The sequence below is a fragment of the Nyctereutes procyonoides genome, unplaced genomic scaffold (genome assembly GCF_905146905.1).
Source record: "Nyctereutes procyonoides isolate TBG_1078 unplaced genomic scaffold, NYPRO_anot_genome, whole genome shotgun sequence".
Classification (NCBI taxonomy): Eukaryota; Metazoa; Chordata; class Mammalia; order Carnivora; family Canidae; genus Nyctereutes; species Nyctereutes procyonoides.
The window spans coordinates 43,079,933-43,104,209 of NW_026575142.1; the positions used below are offsets into that span (position 1 = coordinate 43,079,933).

General features: G+C 60.1%; 1 protein-coding gene across 3 annotated transcripts in view; it reads left to right on the forward strand.

Annotated features, from left to right (window-relative positions):
• The first annotated feature begins 511 nt into the window (after positions 1 to 511).
• The window catches only part of SLC9A3 (solute carrier family 9 member A3), a 40,917-nt gene continuing 17,151 nt past the window's right edge, over positions 512 to 24,277 (forward strand). For all 3 annotated transcript variants that reach the window (XM_055307667.1, XM_055307666.1, XM_055307668.1), the window contains exon 1: positions 512 to 858. In XM_055307667.1, coding sequence (XP_055163642.1) covers positions 630 to 858 — 229 coding nt within the window. In that variant the 5' untranslated portion in view covers positions 512 to 629. The remainder of the gene's footprint in view (positions 859 to 24,277) is intronic.

Consider the following 24,277-nt stretch of genomic DNA (forward strand, 5'->3'; position numbering starts at 1 on the left):
TGGCCCCCGCCTCTAGCGCGGGTCCGCAAGCCCCATCCTGTGTTCGTGCAGAGGCAGCGTCTGGGGCCTGAGCACCCGCAGCCGTCCCGGCACCCACCCGGGGCGCGGAGCGGACGCCGCCGCCGAGGGGCGCCCGAGGCACCCGGAGCCCCCCCGCCCTCGGCCAAGGGCCCCGGCGCGCGACCCACGCCCTAAGGAGGCGGTTGCGCCCCGGCCGACGCCCTCCAGCCCAGGCTCCAGCAGGGCGGGAGGGGGGCGCTGGCGGGCGGGAGGGGCGGAGAGGGACGCGCAGGGGGCTGAGCGCGCACGTAAGGAGGTGAGGTCAGGGCGACCCGGCGGCCCGGGTGGGCGTGTGCAGGCCTGGCGGGCGTGCCGAGAGCGTGCGACGGTGTCCGCGCTCGCGTGCGCGCCGCGGGGGCGGGAAGGCCCCGCCCCGGGGCGGGAGGGGGCCGCCGGATTAAAGGCCACCGGCGGGCGGGGACCGGGCCAGCCGCCCTCGCTCCGAGTGCGCTGGGCGCCGCCTGACGCGGGTCCCCAGGGTCCGACGGCTCCCGCGCAGCGCGTCCCGCCTGGCGCAGCAGGACCCACGCGGCATGAGCGTCCGCACGGGGTGCTGAGCGGCGGCGGCGATGTCGGGGCGCGGGGCTCCGGGCTGCAGCCGGGGACTGCAGCTGGCGCTGCTGCTGGTGCTGCTGCTGGTGCTCGGCGTGCTGCCGGGGGCGCGGGCCTTCGAGGAGCAGCCTGGCAGCGCGCACGGGGAGAGCCAGGGCTTCCAGGTGGTCACCTTCAAATGGCACCATGTCCAGGAACCGTACATCATCGCCCTGTGGATCCTCGTGGCCAGCTTGGCCAAGATCGGTAAGAAGCCTCGGCTCGTTGGGGCTCCAGGTCCCAACCCGCGGCGACGTGCCCCGGCCGGCTCTGGGGTCTGCGCGCCCCCGCCTGCGCCCCCGCCTGCGCCCCGCCTGCGCCCCGGGGCGCAGAGCCCTGCGTCTGCGTCCGCGTCCGCCCTGCCCGGGGTCTGCCCTGGTGCGCGCTCTAACCCGTCCCGCGGGAGCTGCCCGCGCTCGGAGCGCCCCTGTGAGCCCCAAGGGCCAGGCCTTCGCTTCGGGTCGGGCGGGGCGAGGCGCGGGCTGCGAGCCTGGCCGGGCCCGGAGCAGCCGTGCGGGCCGCCGGGGTTCCCGATCCCGGCCAGGAGCGCGCCAGGCTCCCGGGGATCGCGTCCCCGCCGCCCTCTGCCGCCTCCAGGCCTGCAGACCTCGGGGCCGCCGCTGCTCTGCGCGGCCCGGGCCCCTTTCCTGTCCGGGGGCTGGTGGGGGCTGCCCGGTGCGGGCAGACACAGCAGGCGGTGGCCTGCAAGCGCCGCGGTGATATTTGGCCCCCAGTGCAGAAAGACAGCGGTGCCACTCGAGATTAAACCCAGTAAAATCCTATTTATAAGAGCAATTTTTCCACTGACGATGTTTCTCTTTTAAAAGTCCTGGCCTGTCTGATTTCTCTTAACTTGCTTCAGTGAGCCAGCAAAGTGGGGACTGCAGGTAACTCCCGGGCAAGGTGATGGGAAGGTCAGCTTTCTAACAGCTTCTGAGGTCCAAGGTTTCAACGTGTTGGTCCACCAGGAGGGGCTTCCTGGAGGTGTTGCACTGAGGATGGCCTGCACCACTGACTAGGTGGAGGCTGGGGACAGCGAGGGAGGGGGCCTGAGGATACCCTCCCCAGGGAAGGGGAGGGACTCGGCAAGGCGGAGGGGCCCTTGTGGGGCCTTGGGCTCAGCCGTTTTCAGCAGGATAGCAGGGTCATGCTCCAGGCAGCCTACTAGAGAACTGTGAGCCCGAGTTTTTGGGTGCCTGGGGCGCTGGCAGTGCCTGGTGAGCCGTGCTCCCTTCAACACCACCTGCTCTGTGTCCTGCTTATGCCGACCGCCTCCCTGGAGGGCCCTCTCAGTTCTGCTTTCTGGGTCTCGAAGGCCCCCTGCATCTCTCTGCAGGTCTCCTTGCTCACCTGGCCCCGACTGCCAGGTGTCATGCTCACTCTATCCCACACTGGGCTTTCCAGGGTTTTGCGAGACTAGGAGTAAGACTCCAGCACCCACACGAGGTCTCTTCCGAACACCTCCGCCGGGGACGGGAGGTGGGGCTGACACTGGCACTTTGTACCGGTCATCTACTGGATGGGGCCAGCTCCAACCTGGGCTTTCCCAACACTCACATTGCCCACCTCCCCCAGGAACAGCCAGCTGTCCTCTGCTGCCCGTTCTTTGCTGTGAAAGCACCATAGGGATGCTATGTGCAGGGCGAGGGGGCCGTGACACTCTGGGGTTCCAACCCTGGGATGCGGAGCACCCTCGTGTAAAGCAGATATGTGCTTTCTTGGCAAGCTGGGCTTCTCCTAGTACAGCCCCGGTGTCCAGACCTGGAGCCTGGCATCACATTCCAGCGGTGGCTGCTGGGCTCCCTTTGGCCGGGAGGTCCCGAGGGGACAGACTGCGGGAAGGCTGATCCGAGGATTTGCCTGACCCTAGTGCTGCTCTCCTAGGAAGAGCCATAGCCCTGCAAGTCTCCAGCACAGGTGGACTTTGTCTCAGGGCACCTTCTCCAAGGTGGGTGGTCACCCGCTGCAGCCGGCTCTGTTTCATGGTCAGGGCAAGCCCAGAATTCATTTTCCTACCCATGTTATTTTAAAAAGCGTTGTCTGAGCACCACATCCTCACTCCATTGCTGTCATCTGGGATTGCTGACTCCCCTTGAAGGTCAAGGCTTGGGGGAGACCTTGGCAGTCCTCAGGACCCCATGAAAAGGACCCTGAGGGAAGACCCATGGGGCTGACCAGCTACAGCTTCAGTGCCCTCCTGCTCTGGGCCACACCCTGCCCTGGCCCTGCCTGGGTCCCCAAGGTCCTCCTGCTGGCTCACTATGGGCCTTGGGTGACCCCCACCTCTGCCCTTTCCTTTGCGGCCCCTACCTCCTTTGCTCTGGCCTTTTCCCCATTGCTCATCAGCTGTCCCTCCTCCGGCCACCTCGGCACCCCACCCCCTGCCATCTCTCAGCCTCCTAGAGCTCAAAGACCAAAGCAAACCTTCGCAAATAAGCCAGACCCACCTGCTCATGTTCAGCCCCACATACCAAGCGTTAGAAGGAAGTACTCACCTCATCTCAGTGGTCTGCCCGCCCTCTGCGCTCTGGACCAGACTTGGGGAGCTGGAGCTCCCCTCACCCATCATTCCAGGTCCTGGAGTTCCCCTCACCCATCATTCCGGGCCCTGGAGAGCCAGATCTAGCCTGGTCAGGGGTTCCCCCCAGGGGCTCCCCAATGCCTGGCCCCCTCCCTGCCTGGAGGTAGGACAGCCTCTGCCCTGTGGCTTCTCCCCCCTTCTTGCCCTGGCTCCCAGACCCCTCCCTGTGCACCCCTTCTCCCAAACCCCACAGAGCACTCACAGCCACCTTTGCCTGCTTCTGGTCAAGCCTGGAGGCCTCGTGGTGGTGTGTCCAGTTTTTGCACAAATGAGGGGAGGGCTTGGGTCCTGGTGTGCTTCCTCCTTGACCCCGCGGTCCAGGGTTCATGCTCATGAAGCTCTTTGACCCCTCTCATCGTGTAAGATGGTCAGGTATTTCAGTCTCAAGGCACAGGAACAGAGGGTTTCCGTCTATTTCCAAGCACTGGCCAGGTTCTTCCCAGTGGTTTCAAGTGTTGGCTTTAGCTCACATGCCCCTCAGACTGCAGAGCTCAGATTCCTTCCAGCCATGTGTCACCTTGCTGGGCAACGAGATGCCGAGACGCTGGGGACCCTGGGACAAAGCAATCATACCCACAAATGTTTTGAGCCAGCTTCTCACCTCAGGTGGCTTGGGACAGAGAAAGGCCAGGGGGCAGGGTCACAGCCACCAGTGACTGGGCCCAGGAGTCCTGAGTTCACGCCTGGAAGCTCTGCTGGAAGCAGCGCCTTTGCACTGGTGAGAAGTGTGGCTGGTGAGCCCGGGGACCCCCAGCCCCTAAAGCCCTGCGTCTGCAGCTCCGTGAAGGACTCATTGGAAGCATTTGGCCTCCAGGGGCCCCTGCCTGTTGCTATACCCTTCAGGGATTCAGAAGGAGAAGCAGGAGCCCCTACACAGGTGGTGCCTGCTGGGCCGGGGGGTGAGGGTCCCTGCAGTGGGCTGGGCTCTGTCCCTGGGTGGGTTACTTCCTTGCTCTGGACCCCTGGTGGCCCCCAAGTCTACAGCTGCCCCCACCAGGCTCCCTTTGGGCCTTGGACCAGGCGGGGCTTTCTCTCCTCAAACCTTCCTCGGGGAGTGAAGGCTGGGCTGGCAGCACTGGCCGTGTGGAGGTCGTGAGGCCACAGGGAACGGGGTGGAGGGCCCACCTGGGGTGGGGATCCAGGCAGCTCCTGGGGACGGAACTCTGGAGTTGGCAGGGTTACCAGGAAAGGTGCTTCTGCAGGAAGAGGGAGGTTCGAATGTTGGAGGCCAGAGGTGAGACCAGAGGGAGGCCACCGGAGGCCAAAGCAGCACAACCACAGACCCTGTAGGACTTTGCTCCCTAGTCAGGGTGGCACAAAGGGGAGGGACATGAGCAGACCTGGGCTCTCAGACTCCTGCCTTGATTGTAGGGCGGAGAATGGGCAGGAGGGGCAGCAGGGGGACCCTGGGGGATGGGGTACTTCTGGGTTGACAGGGTCCATTTATTCCTAGGCATCTTGGTTGGGGGGCGGGGGTTCAGGGGACAGACATGGCTCAGGTGTCCAGCTGACGTCCCAGTGAGTCCAGGGTGAGAGGTGGGCAGTGAGGGGAGGGTCTGGGTACTGGTGTGCCCCTGGCTAGAATGGGCTGCAATGGCAGAGGCCCAGGGGAGGGGCAGTGTCAGGGTGGGTGGGCTGGTCAGACACCCAGTTTGGGGACAGGCCCTGGACGTGGAGCTCATGGGGACGTGAAGCCTCAGGCCAGAGGCTCAAGGGTGCTGGTGAGAAGGTCTCTCCTGGTCCCCATGTCCTCTGACCCTCAGGCCCTTCCCCTGGTGCCCTGGGGCTTTACAGGCCCTCCCCTTTGGCTCGACACCTCCCTCTTCACCTCTCTCTTGGGGGAAGAGAGCCCAGGGGGCTGGGGTCACCTGCAGGAGCAACAGGGCAGGAGTGTATGCTTGGGAACCTGCACGGTGCATCTGTGTGGAGGTCCTTTCCGTGCTGGTGCATGGTCCAGCCTCTCCAGCCTCAGGGCCGCGGGGGGCCTGGGACATCCGTGGGCACTGCAGCACCCCCTCCACAGTGCTACCCAGGGCACCTGGGAGCTCTGCTCTCAGGTACAGCCGTGGGGGCCGGCGTCTGCCCCAGGTGTTGCCAGGGCATGGGGGAAGCCATGCGAGGCACTTACCTCCTGGTGTGAAGAGCAGAGGCCTTTGGTTTTTCCATCATGTGCTCTGGTTTAGGACAAGGAGCCTCTGGTCCTGAGCCTCACCCCTTTCCTGCTCCTTGCATGGGTCCCTGGGCACTGCCCATCCTGCCCCCTGCCTGCCTCCACCGAATGTTCCTTACTCCCTTCAAAGGATGCCTGAGGGGATCTGGACAAGATGACCTCACAGGACAGTATGAGCAGCAGGAGTCCCCAGTGGGTCCCACCCATCCTCCCCGGGGGTAGATGAGTCAGTGGGCCCTAGTGGACCCCAGCCCTGGCAGGACAGAGGCAGTCACTGGGCCAGGAGTCAAGACCCATCATCCGAGGAACCAAGGGTCCTCCCAAGAGCCTCTACTGTGTGGAAGGTGTAAAGTCTCACTTTTCGGACAGGTTCATGGGGGAATTAGCCTCAGGCTGTAAAACAATCCATGGGCATTTGGAGCTAAGGTATCACCCTGAAATATCCAGAGGGAAGTGGGGCAAAGGTTGGGAAGCGCTGATAGCCTCCTGTCCTGCCCGGGAGGCTCTGCCTCAGCCAACTTCCTGCAAGTGGACAGGTTGTCCTGTGAGCCTCAAGGCCCCACGCCGCCCTGTGGGTCGCAACCCAGGTCAGCTTGGGGACAGCACCGTGCTGTGCGGGTGCCTGTGACCTGTGTCTGCCTTCCCGGCCTGGCCCAGCTCAGCCCCCACCTGACCTCCAGACAGATGTGTCAGGACACACACACCTGCCCCTCAAGGAGGGGCTCTAGGTTCTTCTCTGTCCCCCTGGGTTGGAGGAAACACTTCCTGCCACACCTGCCAGGCCCAGAGCTGGGGTCTGAAGCTTGGGTGGGCTTGAAGTTAGGGCTCCCAGCATGCATGTTCCCCCGGTGACTGGTGTGTGGTGTCCAGAGCCCTCCTGGTGGTGAGTTTTACCTGGAGGGGTGGCACTGGCTGTGAGAGGGACGGGGCTGCAAGGTCCCTCTGCTGCTGTCTGCCGCCTGCCCTGCCCCAGCGTGGGCTCTCGGCCTCCCTTGGAGAAGGGCCTTGGCTCTACGTGGCTGTGTGCAGGGCCCCAGCACCAGGTCCAGCCGCTGGCTGCTCTCAGGCACTGGGTGTACGTCTCCAGGTCTCAGGAGCTTGCTTTGGGCAGCATGGTATAGCCCGGGGGACAGTTTCCTGCTTGGGTCCGGGGGCACAGCTAGGGCGCCTGTTCTCTGCAGGGAGCAGACCTTTGAGGCAGCCTGGGTGCTCTACTGGGCGGATCTCTGCCCCCACCCTGTGCCTGCACCTTGTCCTGTCCTTCCTGACCTGACTTATCTCTCATCCCCGTTCCTATCTCTCCTTCATACCTTTGTCTTCTGTCTCCTATCTCTGTTCAGGCAGGGAGAAGGGGTGCTGAGTGGGCCCAGGGCTCAGTGGCTCCTGCTCACCCCAGACCTGCCCGCAGGGCCTGCAAGGCTGGGGGATGCTGAGCTCCTGGGCCCTCTGGGCTCTGTGTGTGGGGCAACAGGGGCCCTGAGCAGTGGGTGCAGGGGAGTGGGGGGTAGGGACCCATGGGTGCAGGGTGGCTCCCACGCTGGCTGTGGCCCTGCCTTGTGTGGCCTCCCCAGATTCCTGGGGAGCCCAGACTCCACCCCACCCTGTGAGCCCACCCCTGCTCCTGGGATCCTGGTTCTCTGGTTCCACTAGGTGAGCCCTGGGAGCTGAGGGGCCACTGTCGTGCTTGCCATCCATGCCAGCACCCTGCTGCTGGCACCGCTCTCGCACACCTGTGTGGATGGTGGGGGAGGATGAGCGCACTGCTCAAGGCCAGCTTCCCATCCGCAGCTTCACCCCAGCCGTCCAGGTCGGCCTGGGGAGACGTTCCATCCCTGAATTATTTCCCAAGCCTCACACAGCCTCCTGGGAGCCCCGCACCCCACTGCTCACCGGGGTGGCTGTGTCCCCAGGACCAGCTGTGCTCACCCTCGCCAGCAGAAATCCCCTGACAGCCGAAATCCTGGTCATGCCTTCCGGAGCAGGGCACCACAGATCCACCCAGTCAGGCCACGCACACTTGCCTTTGTCTGCCTGCCTCTGCGGAGCCTGGGCAGTCAGTACCCTGAGCACAGCCCCGGCATTCAGGGGCATGACTGGCCCGATTTCCTTCCTCAGTGCAGCCGCGAAACATTTGATGTCGAGCATCTGCAACTCTGGCTGCTGGAGGAGTGCTCCCCACTTGAGGGCTCGATGCACAAGCACCATGCAGCCCAGACCCCAACAGTGCCAGATCCTGGGGGACAGACAGATGAGACCACGCCACAGGACCAATGGCATTGTGTGCTCCACAGAACAGCAAATGGGGCGGGCAGAGGGGAAGGGGCCATTTTCAGGAGTGGATCAGCCTGTGCAAAGGCACCAAGGTGTGTGTGTGTGTGTGTGTGTCTGAGGAGCAGCGGTGGGGGAAGTCAGCCAGGGGAGGGGTAGAAGGGGAGGTCAGAGGGGCCAGGAAGGCAACCAGTCATGAGGGTCACAAGGAGGCTTCTGGGAGGAGGTGTGCATGGCTCCAGCGAGACGGACAAGCCCACATCAGAGGATGAGGGTGGCTCAGACCTGCCTCCCTGTGAGCTGAGCCTTCCCCAGGAGCATCGTAATGCTGGCATCATCCCGCTCCTTTTATAGGCTGCTTCCCTGAGGTGTTTAGTCCATATGCGCTCCAGGGTCTAATCAGAGATTAAGGTCACCTGGAAGGTCAAAGCCTTCCCCTCTGAATGTCCGGGAAATGAGATCTCTGAGCCCTGAAGGGCGTCGCCAGGGCACCCAAGGGCACAGGATCCAGCAGGTGAGAGGCCAAGAGGCTGAGTGCACAGGGCCACCCCCGCCTGGAGCCCCCATGCTGCCGGGCCTGTCCCACCTGATACGCATGGCCCGCCAGGAGACCGTGATGATGGGTGGCATCCAGGCCACTCTCTGGGTCCTGCGAGATGCCCTCCTAGGTCAGGGGTCTGGCCTGGGGCTTGGCTTCACGCTGCCTTTCCTTGGAGCTGGCTGTGTCTTGAGTCCACATCTACAACCCAAGGGTTCATTCATCGGTGCTAGAAGGAATCGAGAGCCCCATGGTTTGCTGGACACAGGGGGTCAGAGTCCAGGTGGAGGAGTCAGACTGTAGCGGAGTGTAGGCTTCCCATGTGGGGCACGGTTGAGGTGAGCCCGTGGGAGGGAGGGGCCAGCCAGCGTGAGAGGGGCTGGGGCAGGGGGCCAAGGGGAGGCACGGGGTGGGGGCCCAGCGGGTGGCGAGGGCTGACCATGCGGGCTGGGGCCTGCAGGCAGGTGTGGACTCCCGGCGGAGGGGGCGGAGGGGCACAGGGGGTGGTGAGCTGAGTCCCGTCCCCGGCTCCCCTCATCCAGTGGACGGCTCTGCTTCAGACACAGATGTGGCCCTGAAGGCAGCCATCAGCCTGGGGAGGCATCCTGGAAGCCCTGGCCGGGGGTGGGGGGGGGGTGGGGGGGGCGGCACCAGCCTGGGGGTGTGCGCAGAGCTGTGGGGGAGGGCCGGGCCTTGCTTCTTCCCTTCCTGAGTGAATCAGGCAGGAAGCCTCGGTGAATTCACCACCTGCCGAGCTATCATGCTAAAGTCCAACGTTGTGAGCTCCCAGCTGGGGAAGGGTTTCTTGTAAAAGCAAAATGGGACCGGAAATGCCTGTTTCTGGCAGCTTTTCTGGCAGCTTGTGGAAAACCACTGGCTTCGGCTCCTTGGAGTTAGAAGCCCTGGGTGCTGGGGTGCAATTCTTGCTCAGCCAGCCAGTGGGGTGCCGCCCGAGCAGGACAACACCTCAGGAGGAGGACCGCAGGGGGCACGGGGTGGGGGGCAGGTGCTCAGGGGATACTTGGTGAATGTTCGAGTTCCTGTCATCCATCCACATGCACAGGTCCAGGGGACTGTCCCCATGCTGGCTGTCCAGTCCTGCACACAGACTCACAAGTGGGGGCTCCCGGTCTGACCCCCACAGGAGCGGCCGGGCTCCCAGGTGGAGGGGCTGAGGCCACACCTTGGCCATCCCATTGGAGGCAGCCTCCCGGGAGCTGTGTTTCAGGGTCACAGAGGCCTCTCCGACTGAAGAAGCCAGCAGGCCCCCTAGACTGCCCCCCGCCAGGCGGGACCCCCTCCCCAGGCAGACCTGGGGATAGGTGTGTCCACCCCCAGGGTCAGGGCAGCCACGGCCCCTCCACTGCTTCATGGAGGCTGAGTCTGGGCCACTGCCCCAGACCCTGGGACAGTGGCCGCCCTCCCTGCGGCCTGAGGCAGCTGCGCCTGCATCCTGCTCCTTCAGCTCAGGATCCAGACAGGGACCAGTTGCCCGTGTACCTGGGGGGGTGGGGGGGTCAGTGTCTGCTCTGACTCTCGTGGGGCCACGAGGAGCCTGGTGAGACCCACGGTGCTGGGTCCAGCTCCACCCCAGGGCTGGCTCCAGACAGTTGAATCAGAGCTCCTGGGGGTGAGGCTGGGGCCTGGGGCCCAGCCCAAGGGTGCCCAGGGTGGGAAGCAGAGGGAAGCAGCCACTGCCCAGCCGGGGTCCTGGGACCTGGCTATGTCACACATCCACGTGCAAGTCCACGGGACTCTAGGACTGTCCAGGGCCACCCACATGGGTCCCCTGCCGGGTGTGTTGCTGCACCTGAGGGACGTGTGTGGTTAGCTGCCCTCCTCTGTGCTGCTCTGACCTCCTCAGCAGGGACATGGCTGCAGGTATGCAAAGGCCCAAAAGGTGCCTGGTGGGCAACCCGTGGACACAGTGGTGACCCTGCACGGTGCCCAGACATGACAGCAAGTCAACTAGCAATATTGTGTGAAAACAAAAATGCCAGGAGAGTCGTGCAAGAGCTGAGGCATGTGTCCCCGGGCAAGGGTGAGAAGCCGGCCCCCCTGCCTGGTTCTGTGGGGACCCAGGTCCTTCCACGTCGGGGGTGGGGGGGGAGTGGGACTTGGCGGCCCTGCACCACACAGCCCGGCTCTCTGTGGCCTCCTGGGCCTCAGCTATCCTGGGAGTGGGAATGGTTCCACAGCCTCACCCTGCAGGGTGCCGCCTGTCACTGCCGGGGCCTCAGCTGGATTGGGCCAGGGCTGGGGGACCACCCTGTGACGGGTGTGCCTCAAGCCTTGGCCACCAGGTTACCTTTTCTTCCTGGAAACGGTGTTCCTCCCTCCGCCTGGGCTGCTGTTGCTGGCGATGTCCAGTTCAGGGCTACTGGGGTTGGGCAGGGGCGGGGGTTCAGCCGACTACCATTTGAAAACTATAATTAGTGGGGATCCCTGGGTGGCGCAGCGGTTTGGCGCCTGCCTTTGGCCCAGGGCGCAATCCTGGAGACCCGGGATCGAATCCCACGTCGGGCTCCCGGTGCATGGAGCCTGCTTCTCCCTCTGCCTGTGTCTCTGCCTCTCTCTCTCTCTCTCTCTCTCTCTCTCTCTCTCTCTCTGTGACTATCATAAATAAATTAAAAAAAAATTTTTTTTTAAAAAATAAAAACTATAATTAGTGAACGGAGCAGGGGTCGGGGCACAGGTGTGGGACAGGGCCTCCAGACATGGTCACCCTCTGCTGGCAGGTGGCAGGTGTAAGTCTGGCCCCTCCCCCTGAACCTTTCTGGGGGTAAACTGGAAGAGGAAGGCAGTTTTAAGTTTCTGGGAAGGGCCCCGGTGTGGAGAATTCCGCCTCCCTTGTCAAACCCTTTACTCATTAACTCAATAATGCCGAGAACATTTCGATGGCTGGGGTGCCCTCAGCCCCCGGCCGGCATGAGCCTTCCCTGCACTCTGCATTTTGGGCCCTCGAAGCCTGAGAGGAGTGTGTCCTGGCCGCACACTCGCCCTGGATCACACTCCCCGCGGGAGGCACCGGCCGATGCAGGATGGGCATAGGTGGGCGCCGAGGACAAGGATGGGCTCCCCAGGCCATGCCAGTGCACAGTGGGGAAAGCTGACCCCCAAGCAGTGCCCTGGGACGGTCTTCCCACCCCCTCCCCACAGTGGCTCCCTCCGGTGGCAACAGGGCACAAGGGCATCTGTCTCGGCACATCCCTGTCCTGCAGGCCCCACCTGGGCCCCTCCAGCTGGCTCTGTTTACAGTCCTGGTTTTCTCGTGATCTGAAGCTGAGTCTAAGTGTGCAGTGTGACCTGAGTGTGAACCTCTCACTGCACTGAGTGTGAACCTGTCGCTGAAGAGCTGAGTGACTTCCCAAGCTGGCGCTGGCATGGCCCTGTGACCCTGAACGGCACCTCCGGCCTGTGGCCGACACAGAGCCAGGCAGAGTCTCTGAGGAGACTGGACAGGACACAGTCGTGTCCGTTCCCCAGAGAAGAGCAGGAGGGAGGCCGGCTGCCCTGCAAGGCCTGTTCTGGGGGCGGCTGCCTACAGAGGGAGAGGGCCAGAGAGCCGAGCCAGGCCCTGTGCTTACCTGTGGACGTCACTATGATGCATCCCGCCAGTCTGCGCCTTTGTCAGAGGGAGCAGGGGAACTGTGCTCTTCAGGCAGCCTGACCCGGAGCTGACGGCCCTGCCCATCAGAGCCCCTGGGATCGGCCAACCAGGGCCCATGGGGCATGTGTGTGGGTGCTGTGGAGGCATGTATGTGCCCAGCCGAGGGCATGCGGGTCACAGCATTGAGGGAGACCTTAGAATCGCTGCCTCCCATGCAGCTCATGTTCTGGGACGGGCACCTGTCAGGCAATGTCTGGGGAGCCTCTGTCCCAGCAGGGAGGGGACGGGGCAGGGCAGCTGATGTGTGATACCCGCATCCCGGCAGGGGCGTGTGGCCACGGGTTGGCAGGCAGACTGTGTCCCTCAGGAAGGCCCATCCTGACCCATCACGAAGGAGCACCCAGCTGTCCCCCTGGCGGGTGGGCAGGCATCTCACCCGGGCTCAGACCTGAAGCCACAGGTGGGCCTGGAGCTCAGGATGGCAGGCGCCTCCCCCGCCTGTGCTCACAGTCCTGCCCACATGTGCTTGCTCGCACAGCTTGCAGTCAGACGTGCTTACACCCGCACATGATCACCCAACAAACGTCCCTGAAACCTTGCAGGGTGAGTACAGACCGCTGACGGGTCGGCATGAGGCCACAGGCTGTTCACGCCGGGTTCTCCCTACGGGCAAATGGCCGTGCTTCCTGGCCTGCCCACCTCCCACCCCTCAACCTTGATGTGCTGTCCCTTCTGTCCCTGGCCTCACCACCTGTCACCTCTGAGGCCATGTCACCCCCGAGGCGCACCCAGCACAGCCTCGGCAATGCTGATCTTCAAAGATTAGTAGACGCTGTGTGTTTAGGAAAGGTGTAAACGTACAAAATAAGTGAGCAGATAGCACTGCGTACCCACCTGTGGCCCCCACCTTGTTACCGTCTGGCGTTGCCGTGATACACGGACTGCAATCGATGAGCCAATGCCAGTATTTTACTCCGTCCATAGCTGACATCTGGGTGCACTGTAGGTGTTCACACAAAGTGTGTGGACACGTGCCCCTTGTTACAGCATCAAGTACCCTGCCTGCCCCACGCCACCTCGCTCCCCGACCCCGGCAGCCGTGGGGCTCTTTCCTGCCTCCATAGTTTTGCCTTTTCTGGAATGTCGTAGACTAGCTGTCCTGCTGTGTGAGGATCCAGACCGCAGCCTTCTCAGACTGACGTCTCCCCCTAAGTAGCCTGCAGTGTTTTCCCGTCTTGGTAGCTCCCCTTTCAGGGCTGAACGATACTCCATCTGTGGGTCGCAGAGTCCATTTACCCATCACGCCCTGGAGAACGGCCTGCTTGCTCCCAGGGTCTGGCTGTTACAAACAGAGCTGCTCTGAACGTGCATATGCAGGTTCCCATATGGACGTCAGGTCTCATTTCCCTGGTATAAATGCCGAGGAGTGTGGCTGTGGGTTAGGGTTTGTGCAGGTCTGCAGGAACCACCGGACTGTCCTCCCCCGTGGCGGCACCGTGTTGCACTCCCAGCAGCAAAGCATTGGAGTTCCTGCTGTGCCACGTCCCAGCCAGCATCAACTGTTGGCAGGGTTCGGGTTTTGATTGTCCCAATAGAGGTGCAGAGGCACCGTGTTGTCTTAATTTGCATTCCCTGACTACGGATGGCACTGCGCACCTTCCGTGTGCTCGCTTCCCACCTGTGTATCTTCTTTGATGATGTGTCTGTTTAGATTTTGGGCCCAGTTTTCAAGTGGGTAGTTTGTTTTCTTACTGGGGTTTGAGTTCCTCGTGTATTCGGGATACAGATCCTTCAGCATACGTGTCTTTAGCAGATATTTCCTCCCCGTCTGTGGCTTGGGAGCTGTCACTGTCGTTCCGAGAGCAGAGGTGTTTACGTTCAGTGAGGTCCAGCTTCCCAGTTCCTTCCTTCTGGGTCCCGCCCGTGGTGGTGCATCTAAAAGTCCTCCTGGACCCCAGAGTCTTCTAGGTGTCCTCTTACACTACCCTCCAGGAGACCGATGGCTTTGCATTTCATGGCGAGGTGTGTGGCCTGTTGTGAGTCGTTACCGTGAGGCTGTAGGGCCTGCGTCCAGATTCACTTCTCTGCACGTGGACGCCCCTCGTTGAAGACACGGTCTTGGCTCGGCTGTGCTGCCTCTGCCCCATGTTGAAGGTCAGGGACTGCGTGTCCGTGGGTCTGTCTGTAGGTCTGTGCCTTCAGGAACACCGGGCTGCCCTGTCCCCATGCTTCTGTAGGATCTGGAAGCCGGGGTGTTGGTCCTGCACTTTGTTGTTGTCGCTGATGCTGGACCAGCCATCCTGGGCCTCCCGGGTCTCCATATGATAAAATAACCGGCTGGGATTTTTATTGGGATTGCCCTGTGTCCATGGGTCCTGCCAGGAAGAATGGACAGCACGACCCAGTCAAGTCCTCCAACCCACGCATGTGGGGCATCTGTCCATGTACAGAAGTCTTCTGTGATGTGTTCCTCATATGGGTCCTGTACTTGTTTTGTTAGATTTGTAACTAAAGGTTTTTAAAATTTTTTTTGTTTGTTTTATAGTGATGACGTAAATGATCTTGTGTTTTAGATTCCGAACCTTCATTGCTGGTTTGTAGGGACGGGGTAGACGGTGTGTCCCGCAGCCCTGCTCTCTCATCACACATGGGATTTCCCACATGGAGGATCCCGTTGTCTGTGAGCGGCCCTGCCCCTGCCCTCGAGGCCCACCTGCTCCCTGTGCTCCTGGCCTCGCTGCCATGTGTCGGGCATGCTGGGCTCTGTGGCCAAGAGCACGCCCGTGGGTGCCCGAGGCGGGAGGGACATACTGTGAGCTTGCGGGCTGTGGGGCTCCGGCCGGAGGGTCGACACAGAAAGCCCGTCCTGCCCCCACATGCATGCTCTCTAAGTTCTGGGGTTTTCCACCCGAATTTCAGTGCTGGCTGGACGCTATGACCACAAGGACTGTCTCCGGAGCCGTGAGATCATGTGGGACCATTTTCCATTTCCAGGACAGCTTTTATGTTATGTGAAGTCAGTGAGTGCTGTCATTGGCGCAGTTTTGCGTGGATCTCAATGATCCTGTCTCGAGCTTCAGGCTCCGGGCTGCTGTGCAGGGCAGTCTCAAGGGATCCCAGGCTTCTGTCCGGGGCGCCCAGCACGGTGCTCCTCCCCATCCCTGAACACCGGGCACCTCTCCCCTGGATTGCAGACCTTGTGTCCTGGGGGCACCTCTATGGTTCCTTCCCCGCCACAGGTGGCTTTTCCCCTGTTACTTTGCGGACTAGCCATGCAGCCAAGCACTGACATCTAGGTGTCACCACAGCCCGATGGCCTCTGGGATGGGTCTGGAGGTCATGACCCTCCCAGTCCCTCCAGAGTTGGTATTAGGGCCATACACCTGCCCCTGTCTGGGCCTCGTGGGGGCGCTTCCCTGTCCTCCCCCATGCTCCCCGCCATTCATAATGAGCGCATCCCCCTGCCGCCACCGCGCCTTCTGAACATCCCTGGGCCCTTCTCACTGTCCCCGCCTGCGTTCTCCTCTGTGTCCAGAGAGACCTCTGTAACTTCACCTTTCACCTCTTCTATTGAGCACTTCACCTCTCATATGGAGAAGAGGTCTTCAGGTCTCTGGATGGACTTGCTCATGGTGACGATGCCGCCAGGGGCCCCTCTACCTTCCCTCGCTTGCTTCCTGTGCTTCTGCGTGTCAGCTGAGGGTTTCAGGCCTGAGACACCCCCAGCTGTACCTGGGCCCACGTGTGTGTGAGCAGAATGCCATGTCCACGAGGGGCGTGTCCTGCACCCTCATATCCCTCCTTCCTGTTGTTCCAGCCAGGAAACTAAACCTATAGGAATTTAGTGACGTTGCCCTCTTTTGTTTTCATCGGGCCTGGGGAGAACCACAGTCCATCTTCCTTGTGAGAACCTGATTTTCATTTTACAACATTCCAGAAGGGTTGTGTTTATCCTCTTGTCACAAGGAAGCCAAGTCCACAGGGACAGAATAATAATAGCTTGTGAAGGCCCCTGGCAGTGGGGGAGGCCTTGGGGCAGCTCCCAGCCAGGCCACCCGCAGGGTGCGCCCTTGCCCTGAGCCTCCTGCGTTTGGGGCGGATGACGGGAACCCAGGGGTGCTGCAGCCACCCCCACAAAGGCTGTCCTGGTGGCGCCATCTACCTCCAGGAATGACCCACGTCCGTCTGGTGGTCCAGTGGTCCAGCCGGCTTTTCTCGAGACATGGGACCTGTGCCAGGCCCTCGGGGCTGGCAGCCACCCCGTGGTCTTCCCACCTTGGGGAGGCCTTTGTCCTCTAGCAATGCTGCATCAATATCAAGAGTCAATAGTCCCCATCACTTCCGGCCACAGCGTGTCTGGGCAGCAGCCCATGACAAAGTCCTGCTTCAGGGGCTGGTGCTAGGAACACCCTGATAGTGGTGACGGCAGGGACGCCGCTGCCACAGTTTACAACATCTTGGGCCATTGCCCACACGTTATCTGCACAAAAGATGTCCTTAGAGAAAATGGCCTCACTGGAATTTTCCCATGAAGTGTAAAGGTCAAGAAGGTCTGAACTTGCTCCCCTACAGAGTCTGCTCACAAAATCCTTGTAACCTCTTGAGGGTCCCTCATAGCCCCCCAGCCCCACCCCGGACTGAAGCATCTTTGTATCTTGGTTTCCATGTATTTTCCAACGCATTTGAACGTGGGGGTCAGTCTCCACATCTCCAGCCGACCGCCAGGTCAGGAGCACTGTGGGCTCTGAAGGAGGCCTCTTCTGCATTGTCTGACCTCCCGGGCACCTGCTTGCCTCCAGCTCCTTCCATGGAAGCAGAGTCCCCAAGTCCCAGCCTTCAGCCACCCTTTCCACACCCTCAGCAGAGGCAGGGTGCTGGGGGTGCCACCAGGATCCGTGTGACACACGGGTGGACACAGGTGCCGCTGCCACCGCAGCTGGAATGCAAGTCACCGTTTTGTGAAAAAGGGTCTTGGGGAGCTGACCAGCAGCTTCCACCCGCAGCTGCCCTCTGTGCCATGGGCTTGACTCGGGGGCTCTGCTCAGGCTTTGGGGGCAGCCCTCTCCCTCTCCTCTAACCTCTGACCTCCTGGGACCTTCCCCATCTGCACCTGTTTGCCCTGGACCCTCAGCTCTTCTCAGGCCTATTCCAAGGTCACTTGAAGACTGATCAATGGGAATGGGAATCAAATAGAAATCCAATCTGAGGGACTTCTCAAACCTAGGAATTTATGTCTTTCACCAAACTGGGGACATTTGGAACCCTTACTTCCTCGATTTTTCCACCCCATCCTCCCCCTACTCACCTCTGGGACTCCATTTACATACATATTGGACCTTTCAACACTGTCCCACTGACCACTGATGTTCTGTCCACTTTCTATCTTTTTTATCTTTGTTCGTTCTGTCCACTTTCTATCTTTTTTATCTTTGTTCCTTAGATCGGATTATTTCCACCAATCTCACTTCCCATTCACTATCTTTTCTCTCATCTCTGTCTGCTGTTAAGCCTATCTCTTGAATTTCTTATTTCAGATATTGAGCTCTTCGATTCTAGAATTTTCATTTGATTCTTTTAGATTTCTTCTATTTTGAGAGTCACAGACAGTCTGTGGGCTAGCTACCTGCTTTTGTAAATAAAGTTTTCTTGGAACACAGCTGTGCTGATCCATTAATGTATGTGCTGGTTGTTCTCGTGATGCAGTGGCAAAGCCGAGTAGCTGCAGAGCAGGCTGGGTAGCCCACAGCCTAAATAATTTGCTATCTGGCTCTTTCAGAAAAAAATTGCTAACTCCTTTTCTGCTACTGAGATCTACTATTTTTTAATTCATTACAAACATATTTTCCTTTATATCCTTGAGCATAGTTACAGTAGCTCTTTGTAAATCCTGGTCTACAGAATCCAGTGTATGGATCATCTTGAGATCTTCACTGACATATGGGTCCCATTTTCCTGTTTCTTCATATAATTTCAGATTGTTCCTAGAACACTGTGGCTCATACACTGTAGAGACTCTGTATTCTGCTATGTTCCTCTGGAGAGCATGGATTTCTGTGGTGGTTGTTGCTGCATTGCTGCTTGACCAGGAATGACCCAAAACTCTGATGATGTCTCCTCTGTGATGACAAGAGGTTTGGATCTGCCTCTCTTGTGTGTAATTCAGGGACCAGCCAGGAATTTGGGAAGAGCTCATGCATAGGATGTGGGATTTGGCCTTGCATTGTGCAGCTGCAGCAGCCATCACCTTCTGTGTGCTCCGCTCTCTCCATCCTGTAAGACTACGGGTTCCTTTTGCTTTTTTTTTTTTTAAGATTTTATTTATTTATTTATTTAAGAGGGAAAGAGAGAGAGAGTGTGTGTGCATGCACACGACCAGGGGCAGAGAGAAGCAGAGTCCCCACTGAGCAGGGGCCCCCACTCCTTGACGCAGGACTCGATCCCAGGACCCCAGGATCATAACCTCAGCTGAAGGCAGACGCTTCACTGACAGAGCCCCCCAGGTGCCCCATACTACAGGTTTCTATCTGAGTTTTAACTGCACTCCACAATTCCAGCTGGAAAAAGCCATAAAGAACAGGGAAGTCAGAAAAACACAAATGAAAAGGGAAACAGGGCACTCACCCATTGCCACCCCATCCCTTAAGGTCTGGAGCCCTCCAGTGTGCCTGTCTCTCTACCGTGTTAGTGCTTGTTAGGGGGGGTCGATCCCCGCAGATGGTTGGTGTGATGGGGCTACCCCACCTGTGCCCACCTCAAACTTATAATTGTCCTAGATCCTGTTCTCAAATCTTCATTTAAATTAGAGCCAGTCACAAATCATAAGAAAGAAAAGCTTAAAGTATATAATCCTTTACACACAGAGCCTTGAGAAGCTGCCTGGCCAGGAGGGTTGAGGAGGGGAGGATGCTCAGGGAGGAGGACTGGTGGGGATGGCCTGCCGGCGCTGGCTCAGTTCGGCTCTGGCACGCCATCCACCTGGACGTTCACTCGTGGGTCGGCTTGACAACACTTACTGTTTGCTGTTAGGAATGTGTATATTTAGATGTGAGATTATCAAGGACCCCCGGTGTGTGGTGTTACTGCCCCACCTGCCCTACGAGGGACAGCGTCTGGGGTGGACACCTCTCAACACAGGAGGACAGTTTTGTTTGAAATCCAAACGCTGCTCTGGGTCTCCCTTGGGTGCTTGAAGCCGGCCAGGGCCCACTTTCCTTCTTTTCTCACTTCTGTTACTCATGATGCTCAGAATGAAAGAATCTGATGCTTCCTCAAAGGCTAGTAACAATTTTCATTTTTTAAATTAAAAAATTGACAAAGTGGGGCAGCCCCGGTGGCGCAGTGGTTTAGTGCCGCCTGCAGCCCAGGGTGTGATCCCGGAGACCCTGGATCGAGTCCCACGTCAGGCTCTCTGTATGATGCCTGCTTCTCCCTCTGTCTGTGTCTCTGCCTCTCTCTCTGTCTCTATGAATAAATAAATAAAATCTTTAAAAAGAAAAAAAATTGACAAAGTGTGCTTGAGTTTTGTAGGCGTACGATGTTTAAAGTGTTTTGTGGTTTGTGAGCAGAAGGGCCAGTCCTGAAAGGGCTCCATTGCTCTGGGAGCTGTCCTCAGGGTCCCGGAAGCAGGCCCTCCCTGGGGAGCGGCCAGGCCAGCTCACCGACAACCCTCTGAGCGCTCATCCACAACATCGTCGCAGGCCGGAGGTGTGGGCTCAGCTAGGTCACTAGGCAGTATTTGAGGACACTAAGAATATCTCACCTCCTGGCCTGGGCCGGCAGCTGACACATTTACTCTAACTCCTGCCTTGGGCTGGGGCACAGATCAGAGTGAGCAGGTCGGCTCCTGTCCTCACAAGTGGTGGGGAGGGGGCTCAGAGGCAGTCCCATCCTGGGACAGGACGTGTGTGCGTCTGTGTGACCATGCGGGGCCAGCCCTGACCTGCTTGTCCTCCCAAGTGCAGCGGGTCCCCTGCATGTGCCAGGTGCTCCCACGCTTCTCTGGGACGGGTTCCGCTGCTCCATCTGCTGACTCTGTCAGGCCGCATGGAATTTACCAAAGCTCGTACGCGTTAAAGTAAAACCAAAGGATTTACTGTGCTGCTGCATTTGCGTGGACTCAGCTAAATTTTGTTGGGAGATCCTTGGAGGCAGTGGCCTCGTAGGGCCTGACCCTGGGCCCTGGGCACCCAGGCATGTCCTGGGGGGCACCCAGCCCCACCCACAATGACCTTCCCGAGCCTCCAGCACCCACCCTGTCCAGGGACCATTGCAGGAATGGTGGCCGGCTGGCGCCTCCTGACCTTCGACATCCGTCAGAGTGTTTGTAATTAGAACTAAAAGCATGTGCTCCCCTGTCCTTACCGTCCTGCAGCCAGGCCGTCTGTGCTTAATTAGCTGTGACCCTCCCGGCCTCAGCAGTTGCCTGTGGGCCTGGTTGTGGAAGGCCTGCACCTCCCTCCTCGTGCTGCTGTCTACGCCTTCCCGCTGCACTTCCACTTGGTTCTCTCCTGTTCCTGTGGCTCCATCTTGTCTGTCCTGCGAGTGTGCACCACCTGCACCACCTGCATTAGCACCTCATGTTTCCTGAGCTGGAGTTTATGCCAGGAGCTGGGAGTCGGAGCGGCCTGCAGAGTGGCCTGCGGAGCCGCAGCTGGGCCCCTGGTGGGCACAGCAGGGTGGGGGCCGCTGCCCTATTCCCCGGCAAGGCATGCAGGGAAAGCCAGCAACCTCCCCAAAGGCCCAGACGTTCTCTGCCCTTCCAACCTGTAGGGTTAGGCTTCTCCCCCGCAAACACAGGGCCATTTTGAGGTGTGAGGCTGCACCACCTAATTGCTTCCCGAGGTCACAGCCGCCCAGGTGGCACCTGGCCTTTCCCTGTGTTCGCAGCTCAGGCTCCAGGACAGGCCACCAGTGGCGACCCCAGCACTGAGGGTCCCCAGGAGGTGCTCTGCGTTACTGTTCAGGCTCACCTGTGCTGGGCCCTTCTGTTTTTGGAGATAAAGCCAACAAGGGTTGGGAGGAAATTGGGATCTTCCCTGCCCCCGTCAGAGTCTGGATGGCCCAGCTCAGCATAGCACATGGTGTCTGCAGCGTGGACGGAGGTGCTGGGTGTGTGGTGAGGGGGCAGGGGTGAGGCACCTGCCCCTCGTGCCCACTCCCTCGGCCTCCCAGGGGCCCAGGGTGCCCAGTGGGGTTGCAGCAGAGGCAGTGTTGTGGATTGTGGACAGAGACATGGCCTCCACCCTGTGTCGAATTTTCACAGTGACCTGATGACGGGCGGTCGTGGTGACCCGCCCCGACTAGGAGCCGCATTCCTGCCTGTGTCCATCCAGGTTCCGGCCAGCTGCCGGAGCCCGAAGCCACAGGGCACGTCCAGCAGGAATTCGGCTCACCGGCTCCTAAAATGCCCATTATATGCTTAATGGCTGAACCAGCAGCAAATTGCCGCTTAGAATCAATGAAGTCTTTCATTTAATTAGCTCATTACAATGCAGCTGCCATCTGGGAGGGGTCACGGGCAGTGGGGAGAGCCGCCGGCAGGCCTGACCGGTCCCTGGCTGCCAGGACTCGCTCTTGAAGAGCTCCCGTCCCCAGAGACCCTCCCTCACGCCTGGGCAGGATGGCGCAGAGCCGGAGGGTGCCCCTGCAGCGGGGCTGCGCTGCCAGCCTGATGCCGGGTGAGAGCAAGGACCAGGGTCTCCCTGCGGCCTACTGCCAGGCTCTCAAGCCCCAGAGCAAGGACAGCAACACCCCAGCCCAGCCTGTAGCTCCAGGGAAGACCCCTGGGCCCATAGGAGGCTGAAGCCTGGATCAGACATTGCCCCACATCCATGAATGCAGAGGAGAGGTCGAGCAGAACCTGGAGAAAGGCACCTGCAGCCACGGTGACATCATAGGAGAAAGAGGGAGGACCCACCTGGCATAAAGCATGACCCCAGAAACAGAAGGGAGGTCCCCACAGAGCGTTACACCCCAGAAAAGGGTCAGTGCAAACTGCACTGGGAAGACACTCCGGAAGACAGCAGAACAGGGAAATCGTTGGAGGGTTTCCACAGGTGAACACGCAGGGTTAGGTCTGAGACATAAGAGCAGGAGGGCTGGGGGGACAGGAGGGTCAAGGACTTCCATCGACATGGGGGACACAGATGGAAGGGGATGCCAGGGGGGACTGTCTGGAGAGTCCGCGGCACTGTCCGGGGGCTACAGAACCGGGGGGCAGGCATCACTGGCTGGGCAGGGACACGCCGCCTTCTGCCCCAGGGTCAGTGGCCGAGCAGGATGTCTGCTGTGGACGCGCATCTAAGACAATCGGCCAAGGCAGGGCAGGTTGCCGACTGGGCGCCTGGGGAGTGAGGAGGTCACAGGAAACTGCCCTGCAGACTGAAGGGACATCCCCAACATGAGGGAAGGAGAGTTGAGGAGAAGATACACCTGTCCGTCAGGGAGTTCTCGACGATGAAGCTCTCACGACTGCCAGACAGAAAAGGCCAGGGAACCAGGCGGGGGAGATAAGGAGCAGCAGCCCCCCACTATGTCCTCTGTGCACGCTCAGGGCTTGCCCAGAGCCAGGGCAACACGTGTGGCCCCAGGACCAGAGCCAGGCCACGAGTGGTTGGAGGGCGGAGGTGAGCGCACAGAAGTGAGGGACGCAGGAGCACACGGCCAGGATGTCTCTGGGGATGGGCAAGTCCTCCCATTCACCATTATTTTTAAATATTTTCTTTACTAAACCCCAGTCGGACGGAATGTTAAACGCGTAGCAGGACACACAGAAGCATGAGTGGCTTTCAAGGGCATGAAACTCAGAAGCCGTAAAACAAAGACCTGAGTTTACCTGACAGATGTCTGCACGACATAAACAGAGTCAAAGGGCGAGCACCTGGCCTCGGAGGGTGCGAGTGTGCGGCTCCGGGGTGTGAGTGACCGCCTGCCCAGCCAGGCTGTGGAGGAGCCGCCGACACCATGAACCGGTGGCCCACAGAGGAGTGTCCCATGGGCAAGGAAGGGTGTAAACCTCCCTCTGAGCAGGAGGGACTGGCCCTGAATCTACCAGCAGACATCCTCACCTGCCTGAACAGGTGCATCGCCTACCTGGGCAGCAGTGACAGGTGTTTCTGTCCAGGTCAGAGGTGACTCTGCACTAAAGCACACATGCTGCCCAGCCCCCCGGATCGCACCTGTGCAAGGTGCGCCCACCATCGGATGGTGCCTCCGTCACCCTGTGTGTGTGCACGTAGGTTTCCTTCTCAGTGAGCCAAACCTGAAGGCACCTCCTCTGTGGGTTCTCAGGGCTTGCTGTTAAGCAGGAGCCTCAGCTCTGAAGTCACCTCGTCTCTCATCTACTAAATTAATTAGATTTTGAGATACTGGGCTGCCATGCAGGACGCATCTGAGGACCAGCCACAGTGTCAGCTGGCGCTTCCTGGGACTCCGCGTCCTCCTGGGAAAGATCAGTCTATGACCAAGACCCCGTGTAAATCCCTGATTTGGGGACAGATTGTGGCTCAAGACCAAATACTCAGCAACGTGACCTGAAGCCAGCTCTGGGGTCAGACCTCAGTGAGGGGCTTCCTAGAGTTCAGAGGTCACTCGGTGCCCCCCGAACAGAGGAACAGGGAGGCTCCAGGTGGGGGGACACGCGCCCCACCCCGTCTGTGATGGAACAGTGCTGGGTCTGCGAGGCCCTCGTGGTGTCTGCCGCCGGGACTGTCAAGGAGGCAGGTGCTGCCAGAACTCTTCCTGAAGCATGGGGTGGCCCCACATCGCAAGCCCTGGGCGCTGGGCGGCACCCCGCAGGTGTAGGCACCTCTCTCTGTGCCCTTGCTGGGCGCCGGCCTCTCCTGCTCACATGGTGCCCCTCCCAGCCTGCATTGCACCGTGAGGCCAAACCATCTGGATGCTTTCCTGCTGACGAGCGGGGACAGCCCTGAGGGCTCCCAGGAACCTGCCCTCCATCATTCTGGGCGGCCACCCCCTGAGCTGTTTGCCCTCCGTGCCCCGGCAGGGTTTGGTAACAGTCATCAGGCAGGTGCCAGGGTGCTGGCTCCGTGGGGCTTCCCCATGTAGGGACGTTCACCAGATGAGCGTGAAAATTTTCAGGAGGAAGAGTGGAACTTGACGGGAACACGAGTGTAGAGCCTTGGCCGGAGAGCCCGAGAGCCCTCAGCTGTGTGGGGCAGGGGTCCCCAGCAGGTTCTCCAATCCCAGAAGCACTGGCCCCTTCTGCCCCTGCAAGCTGAACCCTGGCCCTTCCAGAACTCAGATCTGGGCCCTTGGCTGGTGACCCGTGGGTCGGTGAGGCTGCAGCACCCCCAGAAGGTCCCACCTGCATACCTGCCGCTCTGCTTCTCGACTAGACTTGGGAGGCCATGCACGATGGGGAAGACAAGTTCTTGGGACTGTCCTCCACAGCCAGCATCTGACCCCTGTGGTGACCCCATGATTCAACAGGCCAGGGAC